We start from the raw sequence: 18,431 nt of genomic DNA on the forward strand, positions 1-18,431 counted from the left end.
TTAATTAAAAGCCATGTGAAACAATTGTTCAGCTGCAAGAAGTACGGATGGACATAACAAAGGCAGAGACTGATGTACTATTAAATAGAGGCAACAGAATAATATTTCCCCTTACTGTTAATTATTTCAGTCCCAAATGCAGGGTCACAGAAAAAAAGGTTTGATTTTAGTAAAAATGCAGATGAGTCCTCAGTTGGGGTTTGTTAGAATAATTAGTTTTGTAGAAGCGCTGGCCGGCCTGAACCAGAGGTCTCATACCTTCGCTCAAGGCCAACATATCTGCCAGGCTTTAGGGAGTTCTTATACTCCCTTGCTTGTCTTATCTGTGAGAGGCCCTCACTAGTTATGAACAGAACACCTTTGTTCTTTGTCTAGCTAAAGAGAAGTTCTTTCTCTATTATACCTTGTAGTTTCTGTTTATGAATTGTTGTTGACCGGGACAGTTTTTAAGTTATCCCATATTTACTCAATGTTTGGTTAAGTAGACTTCATGCAAGTTGTCTCACATCTACTTAACGTTTGTTGGAGTGTATGCACGAGAGGTATCTGATGATTTACTCATCATTATTATTGTGTGAAACGTAGCAAGAATGTGTAGAGCATTGTTTTACAGGGACACGTCATGCAGGTTTGGAGATCGCAGCCGAGAACGAGGCTGCCAACCACCTAAGAACAGACTCTGCATTCCTGGGGTCACGAATCGGCCAAGGCCATGCGGCCTCGCACCACACAACATTGTTAGCTAGTTAATCAGCGTTGCTACGGCCACAATCTCCCCTCCCTTTAGTGTAGCAACGCCTCTTGTAACCAGGGCAACCCAAAATAAAAAGAGGAGATAGCGGAAGAGGAGCTGAGAATTGGTGGAGGACTGTAACTGGGCCTTCTACGTAATTCTCCTCGCGAGCAAAAGGAATACTGGTTGTCTTCTCCTCTTTGTTTCCAGCATGTGGATTAATGTCTGGTGGTGTTTAGACCTGACAGGGTTGTAGATTGCATAGAGCAGTCTCGAGAAAAATATGGTATATTCTTTGATCAAATCAGTGCTTAGTGTAAATGATACAAATAGAATTTATGGAATTCAAAACGCTGTCTTTGGCAACTTGATGAAAGGAACGTGCAAATAGTACACAACACAGTGAGGTTAGCTCTTGAACATCTCATTGTAGCTGTCGAAACAAATGATCTAAAGGTCTAGGGTTGGCTACTTTTCCACATCTGCCAAAAGGATTGAAAATTGCAGCAGTTTGTGATCAACATTGACACAAATAAAAAGGTAACACTGTTACATCATCAATTCACAGGGTCTGCACCTGTGGGGACCATGGTCATGAGATGCTATGGTGGGTGTCCCTTATTAACTTCATACATGAAAAATGGCAATACTAATTGTATATAAATAAGAACGTCACCAGACGTTTGCATACTGTTCCGACAGCTCATTCATTCAACTCATAGGGTCCGCACCTGTGGGGACCATGGTGATGAGATCCCATGGTAGGTGTCCCTTATTAGTTAATTTCACATGTGAAAAATGGCAATACTAATCGTATACAAATAATAACGTCACCAGACATTTGCATACTGTTCCGACAGCTCATTTATTCAACTCATGTATTCTCTGCCATGCTAATTTTTGAAAGAAATAATCATGCTTGATATTCATTATAAATACTATCCCAGATTCATTGATATGAACAGAAGTTTAATATTCTCCGTGCAGTTTAACATCATCAACACATGCTTAGACGAATGCTTCTTGCATTTGTGGCATGGCATCGGAGTGTTTTAGTGTAATGTTACTGTGTAGAAAAGGAGGGAAAGTGGAACTCATAACCTGCACTATGGGCAAAATCTTGTTAATGAAAACTACCTCCTAGCTGTGGGAATGCAAGAACCTATTGGCGACTGACTGCTTTGAGTTATCAGTTTTCCGATACAAGATAAAGAAAGGCAGCTGTTGATTGGTTCGATATGATACGCCCTTACTGTACTGGTTACAGCAATAGAGACTACATTTCTACAGTTCCGTTCATTCTGAAACTCAGAATTGTGCATAGATCAACATCATAAGTTATTCAATAACGTTGTTCAGAAAAAAAATGGCATTCTACATTGGATTGATTTATGATTTAATTAAAACACCATTTAAAAGCAGAATTTTGTGTATGCCGAATGCTTAAAAAGTAATAATAATAGATCATTCAACAATATATTATTATCGTAATTATTATTGATTATTCTTATACAAACACAACTACTTAATGCGTACTCAACCCATGCAAAAGAATCCCCATCCCTCATCCACAGCATGCATGCATGCGCAACATGATACAACTAAGGAGAGAAAAGTTGTTTTCTTCGACGTTGAAATTCAGCTTGACAGAAACCAAGTCCTCAAACTGTCACGTGTAATTGCAACAAGATATCGTTTGACACACCTGCTCAAGGAGAAGAGTTTTCCTTTTCCTTTTCACCAGCTGGTAAGATGTAAAAGATCCTTGGATTCCAGCACCGATTACGATGTAGTCATAACACTCAAACGTAGACATCGCGGATAAATAAGCTGCAACACTGAAGTTTGCTGACTTCTTCAACGCCGCTAGCACCACCCTTTAAAGTTGCAGTAGGTGGAGTAAAAGTGAAATGTTCAGTTATATTTCTCATGAACTGTCAGTTGGGCAAAAACAACGTCCTGCATGAGGTTGCCCCAACGCCCAACGAGAATTTGTCTTAAAGAGTTGATCGGAGACATTCTCAAGTGTGTTAGCTCAGGTTGCGCTAGTCCTTACTTAAACAGAGAAATTATCTGCAGCCATTCACTTTGACTTGATCACATGAACTGTCAGTGCAGTGGTGAGATAGAGCAACACTGTCTTCTATTGGTAAGAATACAGTACTACTAGAGGAGGCCATTTTCCATCTGTGTTATGAATTTATTTACTTCCGCTGATCGCATGAAAACATAGACAAATGTACAAGATGGTGCAAACTGCAAATTGTATTCTGCAGTACGATGGTGGACTATAGAGGACTATTGAGGGCTGATTAATGATCACCAGAAAGCATATAATAGTTTTTATCATGAATCATGACATTGATAAATACACTGCAGCACTATGGGATTGGTCTTGAACTGTCTCGAAAAGGCAGTTTGTCAGGTTAGATCATACCTGGGCAAATTACGGCCCGCGGGCCGCATCCAGCCCTTTGTGCGTCCCTGTCCGGCCCGCATGTGGCCAATCGTAATAAAAAAATAAATAAATAAATAGTGTCGTACGTACAATACAACTGTTTAGCTTTTATTTTGAAAGGCGTCGCACTTCCGTGTAGCGTACGTGTATGTGAGCTGTGCGTGAAGGTGAACAGTGCCAAGTAATGCTGCCCGAGAAACGTGTGCTGACCCTCAGGAAAGAAAAGTTGTCAAGGAGCGCCGTGTTTTCAACAAGACATGGACTGCCAATTATTTCTTTACAGAAATGAAAGGTAAAGCCATGTGCCTGATTTGTGGTACACAGGTCACTGTGTTTAAAGAATATAATTTGACTCGCCACTACACGACCAAGCATGAGAACAAATACATCTGTCTGATAAACAGGGCGCATCAGAGGCTGATGCATTGCTAGCAAAACTGCATCTAACCGTTAGATGGTAGGTAGCTCAACGCTTGGACATTGTTCGTGTATAGTGTACGCAGTTGCGGGTTTTGGCATGGGCAACATGGGCGGGCTGCCCGGGGCGGCATTTTGGGTATGTCACGTGGGTGGCACAGCAATACAAGAGAGCTATTTAGTTAGTTTGCTTTTTTGCCTGGATTTCCCTCTTCGAGGTGATTTTGATTTTTGTCGGATCTTGCCTGTCAAAATAAATTCCCGAGTTTTTTGTCACTCTGCATCCGAGTCCTCTCCTTGCTCCTAGCTTGACAAATAGCAAAAATACAGTCAAACCTTGGTTTTTGACCACAATCCGTTCCAGAAGGCAGTTCGAGAAGCGAATCAGTCGAATTCCGAATCTATTTTTCCCATTACAAATAACGGATTTTTTTTAATCCGTTTAAGACAAAAAACAAAAACAACAAAAAAACCCCGCCTTTTTAAAGCATTTTTTCATTTGCGCATTTTTGTCCGATCGTGCAACTGCAGCGCACCGCCGAACGCGCAACTGCACCGCGCAGGTCGCATTATTGTGACAGAGCCGTCGCTGAAATTTAGAAAATATTTTTAAAGTCATGCTGTACTTTCCAAAATTGAAGTGGACCGAAGTGCGCTGCGAGCTTAATTTTGTCCGATCGCGCAACTGCAGCGCACCGCCAAACGCGTAACAGTAGCGCGTCGCCGACCGCGCAACTGCACCGCGCTGGTCGCATTATTGTGACAGAGCTGTCGCTAAAATTTAGAAAATATTTCTAAAGTCCTGATGTACTTTTCAAATTTTAAGAGGACCTCAGTGCGCAGGGAGCTTAATTTGGTCCGATCGCGCAACCGCAGCGCGCCGGGCACTCACTGTCGCATTGCTTTAAGAGCGTCTTTGTGTTTTAGGATGGCTTTACTGCTCCCACTTGCTTTCTTTGTCACTTTATACTGACATCGATGTTTTAATTTTGTATTTGTTGGCTTAGAGTTGATGGTGTCATTATATCGAATGTGTTTGTGTTCGAATAAAAGGTTGAAAAAAAAAAACATTATGCCGACATTTGTTAATTTTGGGGACACCAACTCATATAATAACGTAAAACACATACACATATTGTCACATAAAGCAGTTAACCAAATGTCAGATTTTTATGTTTTGATTGGCGAATATGAAAACAAGGAATAAAACACCAGACAAGTTATAACATAAATGTTTATTGAAATAATAATAATAATAATAATAATAATAATAATAAAAGTACATCTCAAACCAGCACGCTAATGTGAAACTGCAGTCGATATATTGGATAACAACATTTAGGCATATATATGCATACACGTTATTTAAAACCTACTATAAGTAAACCGTAAATCTACATTCTATCTTATGACATGTTCACTGACTGATCCGTTGATGCACAGGAAGGCAGTTCACTCATTGACTCATTGGCGAACGGGAAAGCCAGGATTCGTTCCCTCACTGATCCGCTCTCGCGGTGAACTGGAAATGCATGAAGCACTCAGCGAGTGAATCACTCAGCGAGTGAATCACTCAGCGAGTGAATCACTCAGCGAGTGAATCACTCAGCGAGTGAATCACTCAGCGAGTGAATCACTCAGCGAGTGAATCACTCAGCGAGTGAATCACTCAGCGAGTGAATCACTCAGCGAGTGAATCACTCAGCGAGTGAATCACTCAGCGAGTGAATCACTCACTGAGTGAATCACTCAGCGAGTGAATCACTCACTGAGTGATTCGTTCGTTGGTGAACGGGAAATGCAATTAACGACTCATTCGTGAACGGGAAGTTACGTCATTTTCTTCTTCGTTTTGTTTTACGGCAAGGTGGCACCAGCTTCAATGGGAATTACCGACACCTGCCGGTTGAAGTTATATGAACGGAAAAAAAGAACGAATCACTTTAGGAAGTGATTCGTTCACTCTCGTTCACTGAAAAGATTCGTTCTTTTTGAACGAATTGTTCACTCACGAGCCAACACTACTCCCACCCCCATTCAAAGAAAATTGCGCTGCAAAGCAGTTTTAGCACTGTTTATCACTGTGAATTGGCAATTTAACTTGGGCCTTCAAGGGAATTGGCAATTTAGTGCCCACTTCAGCTGCAGACCGGATGCCCATGCTTGCTAACAAGTTGTGCACAGAAACTGAATGACAAGGGGAAATGCCAGGGAAGGGGGTACGCGGGGGAATAAGTATTGATTAAAATGAAAATCCACTGTATAGTGCAACATTATTAGTGGGCCAAAGTCAATCACATCTCAATTTCTTCCCAAAACCACACGTCATGTATAATAACTATGTTACATAACGTGTGTTATAATAATATTACAAATACAGGCCTAAAATTACTGCACATTTACTGAATTGTGCCAAATGGGTGATACAAAGTATAACGTCCATCCATGGATGCATGGAGTCTTCCACCCATCCATTATCTGTGTACCCCTTCTCCCCACGGGGGTTGGGGGCGTGCTGGAGCCTATCCCAGCCGTCATCGGGCAGTAGGCGGGGGGACACCCTGAACCGCTTGCCAGCCAATCGCAGGATACACAGAGAAGATTATCTGCACTCGCACTTACGGGCAATTTGGGGTGCTAAATTGGCCTACTGAAGGAATGGGGTCGAAATACAAAAAATCCAGCCTAGCTACAAAAACAGATATGCCCAAACCTCATTGAATAAAGTACAAAAGCAGAAAAGTATATTCACATATTAAATCAATAAAAGAAACATTTCATGCATATAATTATACCTACACACCAAATCAATAAAGAAGACATAACTAGACATTTCTGATAAGTGGTAATGAGAAAGGTTTTTATAACTTTATGATCTGATATATATTTCTGAGCAATTTGAAATAACAAATGTCTTTTGATATATTGCCTAAATAGCTTCATGACCCTTAAGGAACTGTGTAATGCATGCCTGATGTTTTTCTCTAAATCATGGACACGGCCAGAGTCGTCTTGACCGTTCAGTACTTGATTATATCTTGTGTTTTGACTAAACGTCATATGTCGCCTAATGCGAGACGCCAGCTTTTCGATTACTACTGAACGCTCTGCACAGAGGGAAATATTTTGCCTAACAAAGAAAAGATACGGTTGGAAGCATGATTAAACTAAGAATATAATGACGTAGGCAAAGACATGGAGTATCAAAAGAACAAACTTTGCATAGTCAGGGAACAGTAATAGATTAATGATGTCACAGCCAAAAGCTCACACAATTTTGTACAAAATGACAAAATTGAAAGAATGAGGTGCGACAGTGTATGTGCAAGAATGGAGGAGAATGTTCACAGGAAGGTCACGTGGAGATAAAAACCAGCAGGTGCCAGAGGGAGCCAGCCAAGGACTCGGCCAAAGATGATCGCCAAGGCCGAAAGACGGGATGGAAGACAACAGCCCCCACACACACCGAATCGCCCATAACCAGCACCCCTCCCATGGAATCAGAATCTCCTGCGAACTTGCCACACCCCCTGACTCATCACCCATCAAACTCGGCCCACACTGGCATGTGCAAATGAATATAAGCTGACCAAAGAACCTTGAATGTTGCCTTTTCTGAATGGAGACTTTCTGCTCTTGAAGGGCTCAGCGCTGTATTGTACTTTCCTGAAAACAGAGCTTTCTTGACAAGAATTGTGATTGAACTCAACCAACCTGTGTAAGTCTAATTTCTGCTTCAGTGTCTTAGCATTTCCTAAATCTGAAGAAATCAAACGAGCACGCAGTGAGTGAATTGGATAACAGGTGATTGGCAATGGCTTTTGCCATGAGGCGCAGATAGCGAGCTCCCTAAATTGTGGACAAAATCCAACACTACCAAGCATGTTTTGGGATGTGGGAGGAAACCAGAGTGCCCGGAGAAAATCCACGCGGGCACGGGGAGAACATGCAAACTCCACACAGGGAGGGCCGGAGATGGAATCAAACCCGCACCCGCCTAACTGTGAGGCGGACGTGCTAACCAGTGCGTCACCATGCCGCCCATAGATGATTAGTGATTGTGAAGTAGAGATGAGGGGCTATTAGACTCGGATAAATTTTGAACCTCTTACTACTCCTTTTCAAACGATCTATGTTGCGAACGATCGGGTAAGCAGGACATTCATTATATTTTCGATTGTGTTTATGGTATCAAATTAAATCTATTTTGCAAGCTTCATTCCTTGTGGCAACAGTACTTTTTGTTTCCCACGAGATGTTGCAAGGAACGACTGGGTTACCGCAGTAGAAAGCATATTCCGATCAAAATGTCAACCATATCTCGTCGTGAACGTTTGACAAAAAATACAATTTACAACACAGTTTGTGCGCTGCTCAAAAGGTAACGTATCGTTGTTAAAACGATGTTGGTATAAGGCAGAAGTGGCTAATTTGTCTACATTTGTCTACTGTTATATACGTACTGTATTAGTAACCGGAAATAACGAAAAATACACTCGACGAAGTGACTATTTATCTTCTTGACGTGAGCGCATCTGCTCCACTGCGCATGCTCGGCCGGCGATTCGCGGTTGAGCCAAAGGGGAGAGGATGTTGCTAGCACCCAGTGTGGAGGCACTGCCGTTTTCACAATAACATCATCTAAATTTGCATCTTTGCTTACCTTTTCAGTGGATTATATTGCACACGCTTCTAGGAGTCGTGCATCTTGGATCGCATCCTCTTATTTGGCGGTTATATTTTGAGACTACGTCCTTTGTTGACAATGGAAGCGGATCGGTTTGCAGATTTACAGGGCTCGTTTTTGCAGGAGCAGAAACTAGAATCATGGCTGGCCAGCTAGGCCGCAGATAGTGGTTTTGTAGTAAACAACAGGCGTGTTTGGACACAAAATACGCCATATTGTATTGCTCTTACCGTTAAATGGTAGTTCGAAGAATCCAGTGTGTTAAAACGCGATTGTCGCTCAGTTTTGTTTTTGCGTGGTACGTAAGACAAGCTAACGAATCCGCTCGCCCCGCAACCTTGACTGCCTGACGTCGTCGTTAGCCCATTAGCTGGCTAACGATAGCCAGCGTTTCTTGGGCAGCAGTCCATTGTTCAAATCATTTTAAAATACGTAAACGGGCATTGCAGGCGTTGTTGGACTGACACCCATTATCACGTGTCCAGTGATAATTTGGATTGCCCATTTAACTTGTTACGTTTGCCCTGGATGAATGTGGAACAAAATGGAGACCCCGACGATTGTGTACGATTTGGATACATCTGGGGGCTTAATGGAGGTAAGGTTTCTTGGCCCAAACGCTCAGTTTACATTCTAGTACTATTAAAAATGCAAATACGTAATCGTTTATAGTTTTAGCTTCCTATTTCATTGTACATTTCCTAGCAATCTATAGTAGTCTTGCTGTTGGAAGGGGTTAACGAGGCCACAGGAACCCTTCAAGCCTTGCTTGGAATGGCAACCGTGGACATATGCTATACTCTATGTACAAATTATTGAAGTATACAGGAAAGTAGTGACCGATTGGTGCAAACTACATCTACAGCAAATTCAGACACTTCTGGCGCCACCAAAGTCTGAGGAGGTTGAAAAGAGAAGTCGGAAGTTGGGGAGAGACGTCCGTAGAAGCGGCAGGGCCACCAACCACGACACCTGCGATAGTTGCAGAGAAGGAGGGGATTTGTTGTGTTGTGATCACTGCCCTGCAGCGTTCCACCTCCAGTGCTGGTAAGTTGTCATTCTTTTGCTCTAAAACCAATTGCACTTGATCTCATTAAGAACATCATGTACAGTAGTAGTTCTACTTACGAACTTAATTGGTTCTGCGATCAAGTTTTTAAGTAGAAATGTTTGTAAGTAGAAGCAACGTATCCCAGAGGAAACAATGTAAAAGCAAATAATGCATGTAGGACTATCCCAAAAGTCACTCCTTTTGCCCAATTACTAAAAACCAATACAACAGTATTATTTTTGCTCTTTCAAATGTTTATAACTAAATGCCACTTTATTCTTGACCTCCTAACTTTGCTTAGGGAAGGGGAAATCTGTTCTTGTTTTCCATACTAAAAATTACCCCAGAGAAGACACAGAAAAAGTCAGGCTAATAAATAATTGTATGCTTTCACGTACTTCCTGCAATGTGCACGCTCACGTTGCCGCCTGCTAAATTCGAGTGAAAACTTTTAAAGATAGAAAAAGTGTGTTCTTCATGTTTTTATTGAAAACAAGCTGGTGCTGTCTGCCGCACGGGAACGGTTTCCGCTTTTCACACAGCAGGGGATACCTACTTGGCACAACACCAGCAATACTCTGTCGCGAGCGCAACAATACGCATGCATTTGCCAAGCTCCTTTACGATTTCGAGTTTCTATTGATAGTCTCAGAAGACATACTCGACTGCACTACTTGTTTTTACACTGCTAATGCGCCGAGACGAACAGGGAATGGCAAAAGAGACAAGGCGGGGGTACGGAGGGGGTGGCTGGTGCGTCAGTTCAGAAGTCAAAAAGTAGATGCAAAAAAAATCCTGAGGCACCGGTTTGTATCTCAAAAAGTTCATAAGTATAGGTGTTAGTAAGTAGCAGTACCTCTGTATACCTACTACCCGAGAAGCTGGTGTTTGTTGTCTTTTTCAGGAAAATCCCACTCTGACGCGTCACAGCCAGTGGAGCTGCAGTCGTTGCCATAAATGGAGTCTGTTTACATATGGCGACCTCCCTGCTCCTTTCTCATTTAACGCCATCCTACTAGGCTTTTTAAAATGTAGCTTGTTTGTTCATGTGTGTGTGTGTGGGGGGGGGGGGGGGGGGGGGGGGGGGGAAGGATTTTTTTTTTTTCTTTTAAATACAGTGTAAGTTTTGGAAAGTCAGCTTTAAAGGCTGTTCTCTCGGATTGCATTTCTACTACTAACATCATTGCAACTTGGACATTTGGACTAATTGGTACAAAACTGCACAGATCACAATGCAATAGCAATCTCCACATGTGGTTACCCTGCAATGATTTGTGTTTCGTATCTTAATTAAATGTGGTGTCGTATCTTTGTAGCATTTCGCGTATTTCTATTTGTGTCAATTTGTCAAGTGGCCCCATCATGACTTTTCTTTCAATTTTACCTATTTTATATCATGTTCAACACAGAGCATCTTAGTCCATCCTTTATTAATAGTAACTTTGAGAAATATGCTTTGTCGGAACCTCAATATTTATGTCAAACACTTATCTACACATTCAAAGGGTTGCACGATATAACAAAAAATTGCGATGATGGTACGTGCAATATGCTCATCGCAAAGACGTGCAATAACTTTTAGTAAAAACTGATAACTGACTTACTGACTGTTTGTTTCATCATTTGGCATAGCAACCCACCCCTGAGTGAAGAGATGCTTCCTCCAGGAGAATGGATGTGCCACCGCTGCAATGTTCGAAAAAAGGTGTGTTGTAGATCAGATTTGGCCCTATACCAAATCTCTTTGCACTGCTGATCGGCTTCAGACAAAACAAAATTCTGATGAAGGTTTAATGTTTTTCTTATGATCTTTTTCAGAAGCGAGAGCAAAAGTCTGAACAGACCAACGGCCTGCTGGAAAAGTCCTCTGTTAATAAACGTGCTTCCTCTCCAGCTATGGAGCTGGAGCTTGGCACTGGCCCACTGCGTCTTGATGGCCTTCCCCCAGGGGCTGGAGCAGCAGGGCCTGGTCTTCGCGTGGCCCAGGTACGCCTCTTGGACCGTAGGAGTAGCAGCAGGCCAAGCAGCCGGCCAGGCACGCCAACTTCCAATACTTCGTCGACCCCTACCCCCTCAGAGGAGCAGAATGATGGAGAAGAGGAGGCACCTGAGCCTGAGGATGATGTTCAGGGCACTGAGCTGGAGAATACTGTATTATCTTCTCCAGCACCACGTCTTCTCAAGAGGCCCTTTCAGCTGCTCATAGCAGCCGCTTTGGAGAGAAATCCTACACAGTTCCAGCTACCTAGCGAACTAACATGTACCACTGCATTGCCAGGTTAGTCAGTACCTAAAAAGCATTGTCAAATGAAAGTCAGCTAATGCAATTCTATCTTGTAATACAATAATATTCAATTATGATTTCGGTTGGGCCAATTTTTTCAAATCAAGAAATGTAGCTAGGTCATACACAGTGCATCAACAGGTTTTAGTGTCAATTTTACGTTTCAAAGTCGAAATGGACATGTTTTTCCCCCCAGTATCTTACCACTGTTCGGGTTTTTAGCACCGTCAGCTATGTAGGTAGGCTATGCAAGTATGTAACACAGTATCAAACACTGTAGGAAATTTTGTTATCTTTGTGTTAACCCTCTGCATCTCTTGAATGCAATTTAAAATTGACAGGCTGGGCCACTCAGGGGATTGGTTCTGGGCACAAAATTAAATAGCACTGTTGTTATAGGTTTATCATTTCTACAAAGTTTGGTAACAAACGTGTTATCTGTGTTCAGGCAGCAGTAAACGAAGGAAAAAGGAGGAATTGCTTGGCAGGCCATTCAGGCGACCGCAATATGAACTAGATCCGAATGGCCTGGTACCATTACCAGTCAAAGTCTGTTTTTCATGCAACAGGTATTCTGAGATACCAAAATATGTACAGACATATAAATAGATCTCTTATATTCTTGATTGTTTTGCTGTATTTGTGTTTTATTACCCGCTGTAGAAGTTGCAGGTTGGCTCCCTTGATACAGTGCGACTACTGTCCTCTCCTGTTCCACACGGACTGTCTGGACCCACCACTTACAGCTTTACCTGCTGGTAAATGGATGTGCCCAAATCACGTTGAGCATTTAGTGGTGAGTGGCGTAAAACTGCAAATAACGTCTTCTGGTTAAATACAATGCTTAGCTTTGTGTTTTTTTTTTTTTGTGCATTTTTGGTTGCTTAGCTAAATCAGAGAAGCCTTAGCCTGTCCAGTCGGTGTCAGCTTTTCGATGAGTTTCAAGACAGAATGTCCCAACATGCAGTCAAGTTGGACTTTCTTCGCAGAGTCCATCGGCAGTTTTCACCAAACTGTCGGACCACTCAGCAGTGCAACAAAAAGACTATCAAGGTAGACTGTGCTACAGTACAATGTGTGTTTTTGCATCTGTTCAGATAAACTGGTATATTTCTGAAGTTTCTAAATTGTTGTCCATCTTCTACAATTGTTTTTGTAACAATTGCGTTTTGTTTTCAGGTACCAGATGCCATCAAGTCCCAGTACAGGAATCCACCCTCCATTCTACATCCTGCAGGGGTGCGCCAATTGGAGTTAGTTTGTAATGGTCCCCCTGAACATCACTCCTCAAAGCACCTCACCACAGATGCTGAACAGCAGGAGGTAAGATTCAAATTGTGTTCAAATAAAATGGGGTTCAAATTGTTGACATTCTTAATGTATCTTGTGGAGCTGCTTGGAAGCCTGAATAGGCTTAGAAACCCGAAAAGGTGGAGCTGGCACAGCAGCCACCGCCATTACACAAATAACTTCCATACATCGGAATACAAACTATACAGTTATACAGAAGTTTTTAAATAATACTACTGTATTTTTCGCACCATAAGGTGCACTGGATTATAAGGCGCACCCTCATAGAATTTTCTATTTTAGAAATTATTTCATATACAGGACTGTCTCAGAAAATTAGAATATTGTGATAAAGTTCTTTATTTTCTGTAATGCAATTAAAAAAACAAAAATATCATACATTCTGGATTTATTACAAATCAACTGAAATATTGCAAGCCTTTTACTATTTTAATATTGCTGAGTATGGCTTAAAGCTTAAGAAAACTCAAAAATCCTGTCTCGAAAAATTAGAATATAAAAAAAAAAAAAATTTAAAACAGCTAAACAAAATCAAACATTTGAAAATGTCCATTGATGTACTCAGTACTTGGTTGGGAATCCTTTTGCACAGATTACTGCATCAATGCGGCGTGGCATAGAGGTAATCAGCCTGTGGCATTGCTGAGGTGTTATGGATGCCCAGGATGCTTCAATAGCAGCCTTTAGCTCATTTGCATAGTTGGGTCTGGTGTCTTTCAGCTTCTTCTTCACAGTACCCCACAAATTCTCTCTGGGGTTCAGGTCAGGGGAATTGGCAGGCCAATTGAGGACAGTAATGCCATGGTCATTGGTTTTGGAACTGTGGGCAGGTGCCAGATCATGCTGGAAAATGAAATCATCATCTCCATAGAGCTTTTCAACAGACGGAAGCATGTAGTGCTCTAAAATCTATTGGTACACAGCTGCATTTACTCTGGACTTGATGAAATACAGTGGACCAACACCAGCAGCTGACATGGCTCCCCAAACCATCGCTGACTGTGGGAACTTCACACTAGATTTCAAGCAACTTGGATTTTGCTTCTCTCCAGCCTTTCTCCAAATTCTGGCGCCTTGACTTCCAAATGAAATACAAAACTTGCTTTTGTCTGAAAAGAGGACTTTGGACCACTCTGGAACTGTCCAGTGCTTCTTTTCCATAGCCCAAGTCAGACGCTTCGTCCGTTGTCTTGAGTTCAGAAGTGGCTTGACCATGGGAATAAGGCTATTGTAGCCCATTTCCCGGACACATCTGTGAACAATGGCTTTTGATACTTGGACTCCAGTTTCAGTCCACTGTCTTTGAAGCTCCCACAGAACTGTTAAGGTTGCGGTCATCTCTCTTGGTTGTGCAGCGTTTCCTGCCACATTTCCCCCTTCCAACAGACTTTTTGTGACTGTGCTTTGAAACTGCACTCTGTGAACAGCTTGCTCTTAGAGAAATTTATTTTTGTGTCTTACCCTCCTGATGGAGAGTGTCAATGATGGTCCTCTGGACAACAGTCAGATCAGCAGTCTTCCCCATACTTGTGATTTAGTTTACTGAACCAAGCCGAGTGTTTTTCAAGGCTCAGGAAACCCTTGCAGGTGTTTCGAGTTAATTAGACCATTCACGTGGTTAGTTGAATACCCTACTAGTATACTTTTTCATGGTATTCTCATATTTTGAGATAGGCTATTTGAGTTCTTAAACTGTATGCCATAATCAGCAATATTAAAATAATAAAAGGCTTGCAATATTTCAGTTGGGTTGTAATGAATCCAGAATGCATTACAGAAAATAAAGAACTGTATCACAATATTCTAATTTTCTGAGACAGTCTTGTATAGGGCGCAACGGATTAAAAGGCACATTAAATACAAGCTATTCTGCAACAAACTGAGGTTTACTAGGGTTGCGGTATGCATCCACTAGCCAATAACCAATGAGCCCTCTGTAAACAATCGCGTTTCTCAAACTATCTCCTACAAAATGATCGGAACTGACTAAAGTTCGATCGAACACATTGGTACTGCTTACCTATGTTTCCCTTCCATATCGATCCATAAATTTACTTGAAACATTAACGAAGCAGCCTATTTTAAAATAAAATAGCCTCGTGCGTATAGCAGCTGTCATTCTAGCATTAGCCACCCGCAAACCCCCGTGAGCCTCAGCTCACAGACTCCCATCAGCCTCAGCAAAGTGGCGTGGCAGCCCCCTGTAAACAATCACGTTTCTCAAACTGTCTCCCATAAAAGTGATCGGAACCGATTAGACTGATTTAACACATTGGTGCTGTTTATTTATGATTCCGTTGGTTATTGAACCGTAAATGTACTCGAAAACATGAATGGAACAGCCTATTTTGAAATGAAATAGCCTCGCGGGTACAACAGCTATTCAGTGACGCCCCCTGACCACGGTTGCCGTAATGCTGGGAAGCGATGCGACCTTGTAATTTACTAGTTGTACTAAAACGTACTGAAACATTTTGGCAGAGCGCTGTGTACAACCAGTATGGATCAACAAATTGATCAATTGATCCATATATAAGGCGCTCTGCATTATAAGGCGCACTGTGGGTTTTTGAGTAAATTTTAAGTTTTTAAGTGCGCCTAATAGTGTGGAAAATACGGTACATATGTCTTAATTTAGGGTGGCTCGGTGATGCACTGGTTAGCACGTTCGCCTCACAGTTTAGAGCAGAGGTCACCAACATGGTGCCCGCGGGCACCAGGTCGCCCGTGAGGACCGCATGAGTCGCCCGCAGGACTGTTCTAAAATGACCTCAAATAGTGGCATTTGTCAGTGAGCTGCATCTACCGTATTTTTCGGACTAAAAGTCGCTCCGGAATATAGGTCACATTAGCCATAAAATGCACAATAACGTGAAAAAAAAACATATATAAGTCGCTCCGGAGTATAAGTCGCATTTTGGGGGAAATTTATTCGACAAAATCCAACACCAAGAACAGACATACGAGCAACAACAGGCTAAATGATAGGTATGCTAACGTGACATAAACACAAACGAAGAGCTGAGAACGGGCCTGACGTAGCATTCAAATAACTATTACATGAATAACACGTTTATAAAACCATCTGTGTCACTCCAATTCATTAAATCCATCGATTGTCCTTTATGTCAACAAAGCGGGTGCGCGCTGCTGACGGCGCTTGCACTTCAAAATATTCCACAGGCCCATATAACGATATATAAATTATATATCAAATAACTATTATATAAGCCAAACCTGGGCAAATTACGGCCCGCGGTCCACATCCGGCCCTTTGTGCGTCCCTGTCCGGCCCGCATGAGGCCAATCGTAATTTAAAAAAATAAATAAAAATTAGTGTCGTGCGTACAATACAACTGTTTCGCTTTTATTTTGAAAGGCGTCGCACTTCCGTGTAGCGTACGTGTATGTGAGCTGTGCGTGAAGGTGAACAGTGCGAATTAATGCTGCCCGAGAAACGTGTGCTGACCCTCAGAAAAGTTGACAAGGAGCACCGTGTTTTCAACAAGACATGGACTGCCAAGTATTTCTTTACAGAAATGAAAGGTAAAGGACTGATTTGTGGTACACAGGTCGCTGTGTTTAAAGAATATAATTTGAGTCGCCACTACACGACCAAGCATGAGAAAAAATACATCTGTCTGATAAACAGGGCACATCAGAGGCTGATGCATTGCTAGCAAAACTGCAAGCCGAACAAGGACTTTTTATCAAACTTCACACCCAGAGATGGAGCGGCTTTGTCATTTGAGGAAAAGTTAAAGAAGTTAAGAATAAATTGTACTGATTAATAATTGTTTTTTTAATTTGACCTTTACACTACAGTTTCACATAGCTTAATATAAACATAAACAGAATAATTGTATTCTTCTAATTACCAGTACCAACTATTTAAAATAAATAATTTAGTGCATTTTACAATGGAAGAAAATTGAGCAGGTTTAAGTTATCGTAGGTGTGGCCTCTGACACAACTCAGGTTTTTCATGTGGCCCCTTGTAAAAATTAATTGCCCACCCCTGATATAAGCAATAATATTATCAAACCATCTGTGTCACTCCAAATCATTAAATCCATCGATCAAATCCGTCGATCGCGGCTGGCGTCTAAATATTCTAAATATTCCACAGACCCATATAACGATATATAAAGTATATATCAAATAACTATCATATAAACAGCAATATTATCAAACCATCTGTGTCACTCCAACTCATTAAATCCATCGATCAAATTCCACGTCCTTTGGCAACAACGCCGCGCGTGCGCGGCTGACGTCAGCCTCGTTGTTATTCCACAGATCTAGTATATAACTATATTGTAGCGTTAACAAAGTACAAGGAAAGACGTGGGTTTGGTAAACGGCTCTTTATTTAACAAAACAAGAGTTCAACGAGCCAACAACTACTGAACTGTAACGATAAAAACATATACAAGTTGCTACACGAAATAAAATATATCAAATAACTATAACATAAATAGTTCACCACCACACGGCCCCAAGCACCGCCGTCGACTTCCAGGCGTGTGGCGGCGTGGACTTCCATCCCCGAAGGTGGCACTTCCAGCCGCAGAGGTGGAAGAGAGCTCCATAGATTAGGACCGGGCGTGCGTAAAAGCCATGTCCGAGCCCCATCCACCGTCCCCGGCAGAGTGCCGGCCCCCGACTTCCATCCACGGAGGTGAAAGAGAGCTCCGTTGAGTATGACCGGGCGTGCGTAAAAGTCATGTTCGAGCCCCGTCCACCGTCCCTGAACAGCCACCCGGCCGAGCGCCGGCCCCTGACTTCCATCCACGGAGGTGAAAGAGAGCTCCGTAGAGTAGGACCGGGCGTGCTTAAAAGCCATAATAGTTTTTCAAACCTGTGTCACTCCAAATCATTAAATCCTTGAAACTCTTCGTCCTCCGTGTCACTTACAAACAAAGCCGCTAATGATGCCGGTAGTACGTGGGGCCCTTCGTCATCCCGTGATCGAATCTTTGTCCTTTATGTAAACAACCGCCGCGCCGCTGATGTCACTTGAAATTCAAATTACAGTAATCCCTTGCTACATCGCGGTTTCACTTTTTTTTTTGAATTTTTAAAATTTGTGAAAAAATTCACATATAATTTGCGCCTCAGTATAACTATGAAACTATGAACTATGAAAAACAAACACGCCTTATAGTCCGAAAAACACGGTATTTATTTATCAAACCTCGGTTTTCGAATGTCCTGGTTCTCGAACAAATCGGAATTCTAACAAAAAATTTGAGATTTTTTTGCTTCGGTTGTCAGACAAAATTTGGAGGTCGAACTTTGCGAGATGAGCCGGGAGGACCCGAGAAAACCCGACCGCGCGGCCCGGATGTGTCACGGAGCAGATGGAGCAGGGCGAACAAATGCTGCTTGAACCAGTATTTATTGAAGGGAACTCAAAAGGCAAACTGACATGACTTAACAAACTGACTGACCGGGACGTGAAACATGAAGACAGCAGGACATGACGAC

General features: G+C 42.1%; 2 protein-coding genes and 1 long non-coding RNA gene across 5 annotated transcripts in view; 2 read left to right on the top strand and 1 right to left on the bottom strand.

Annotated features, from left to right (window-relative positions):
* Positions 1-2,812, bottom strand: part of pipox (pipecolic acid oxidase) — a 41,946-nt gene extending 39,134 nt beyond the window's left edge. The window contains exon 1 of one of the 2 annotated variants that reach the window (XM_088380459.1): positions 2,439-2,812. In XM_088380459.1, the coding sequence (XP_088236585.1) occupies positions 2,439-2,549 (111 nt within the window). In that variant the 5' untranslated portion in view covers positions 2,550-2,812. The remainder of the gene's footprint in view (positions 1-2,438) is intronic. The other variant, XM_088380458.1, reaches the window with a different exon arrangement.
* Positions 2,813-3,319: 507 nt separating this feature from the next.
* On the top strand, positions 3,320-7,317 carry LOC148394756 (uncharacterized). Its single transcript, XR_015859378.1, has 2 exons — positions 3,320-3,483; positions 6,911-7,317. It is a non-coding gene; the product is annotated as an uncharacterized LOC148394756 (long non-coding RNA).
* Positions 7,318-8,141: 824 nt separating this feature from the next.
* phf12b (PHD finger protein 12b) overlaps positions 8,142-18,431 on the top strand; it is a 45,154-nt gene continuing 34,864 nt past the window's right edge. Inside the window, exons 1-8 of one of the 2 annotated variants that reach the window (XM_088380457.1) lie at positions 8,142-8,893; positions 9,161-9,342; positions 10,979-11,051; positions 11,165-11,624; positions 12,079-12,199; positions 12,294-12,426; positions 12,519-12,683; positions 12,810-12,953. In XM_088380457.1, coding sequence (XP_088236583.1) covers positions 8,828-8,893; positions 9,161-9,342; positions 10,979-11,051; positions 11,165-11,624; positions 12,079-12,199; positions 12,294-12,426; positions 12,519-12,683; positions 12,810-12,953 — 1,344 coding nt within the window. In that variant the 5' untranslated portion in view covers positions 8,142-8,827. The remainder of the gene's footprint in view (positions 8,894-9,160; positions 9,343-10,978; positions 11,052-11,164; positions 11,625-12,078; positions 12,200-12,293; positions 12,427-12,518; positions 12,684-12,809; positions 12,954-18,431) is intronic. The other variant, XM_088380455.1, reaches the window with a different exon arrangement.

Source organism: Syngnathus floridae, chromosome 7, assembly GCF_059516105.1.
Source record: "Syngnathus floridae isolate MCC-2025c chromosome 7, RoL_Sflo_1.0, whole genome shotgun sequence".
In the NCBI taxonomy this organism is placed as follows: Eukaryota; Metazoa; Chordata; class Actinopteri; order Syngnathiformes; family Syngnathidae; genus Syngnathus; species Syngnathus floridae.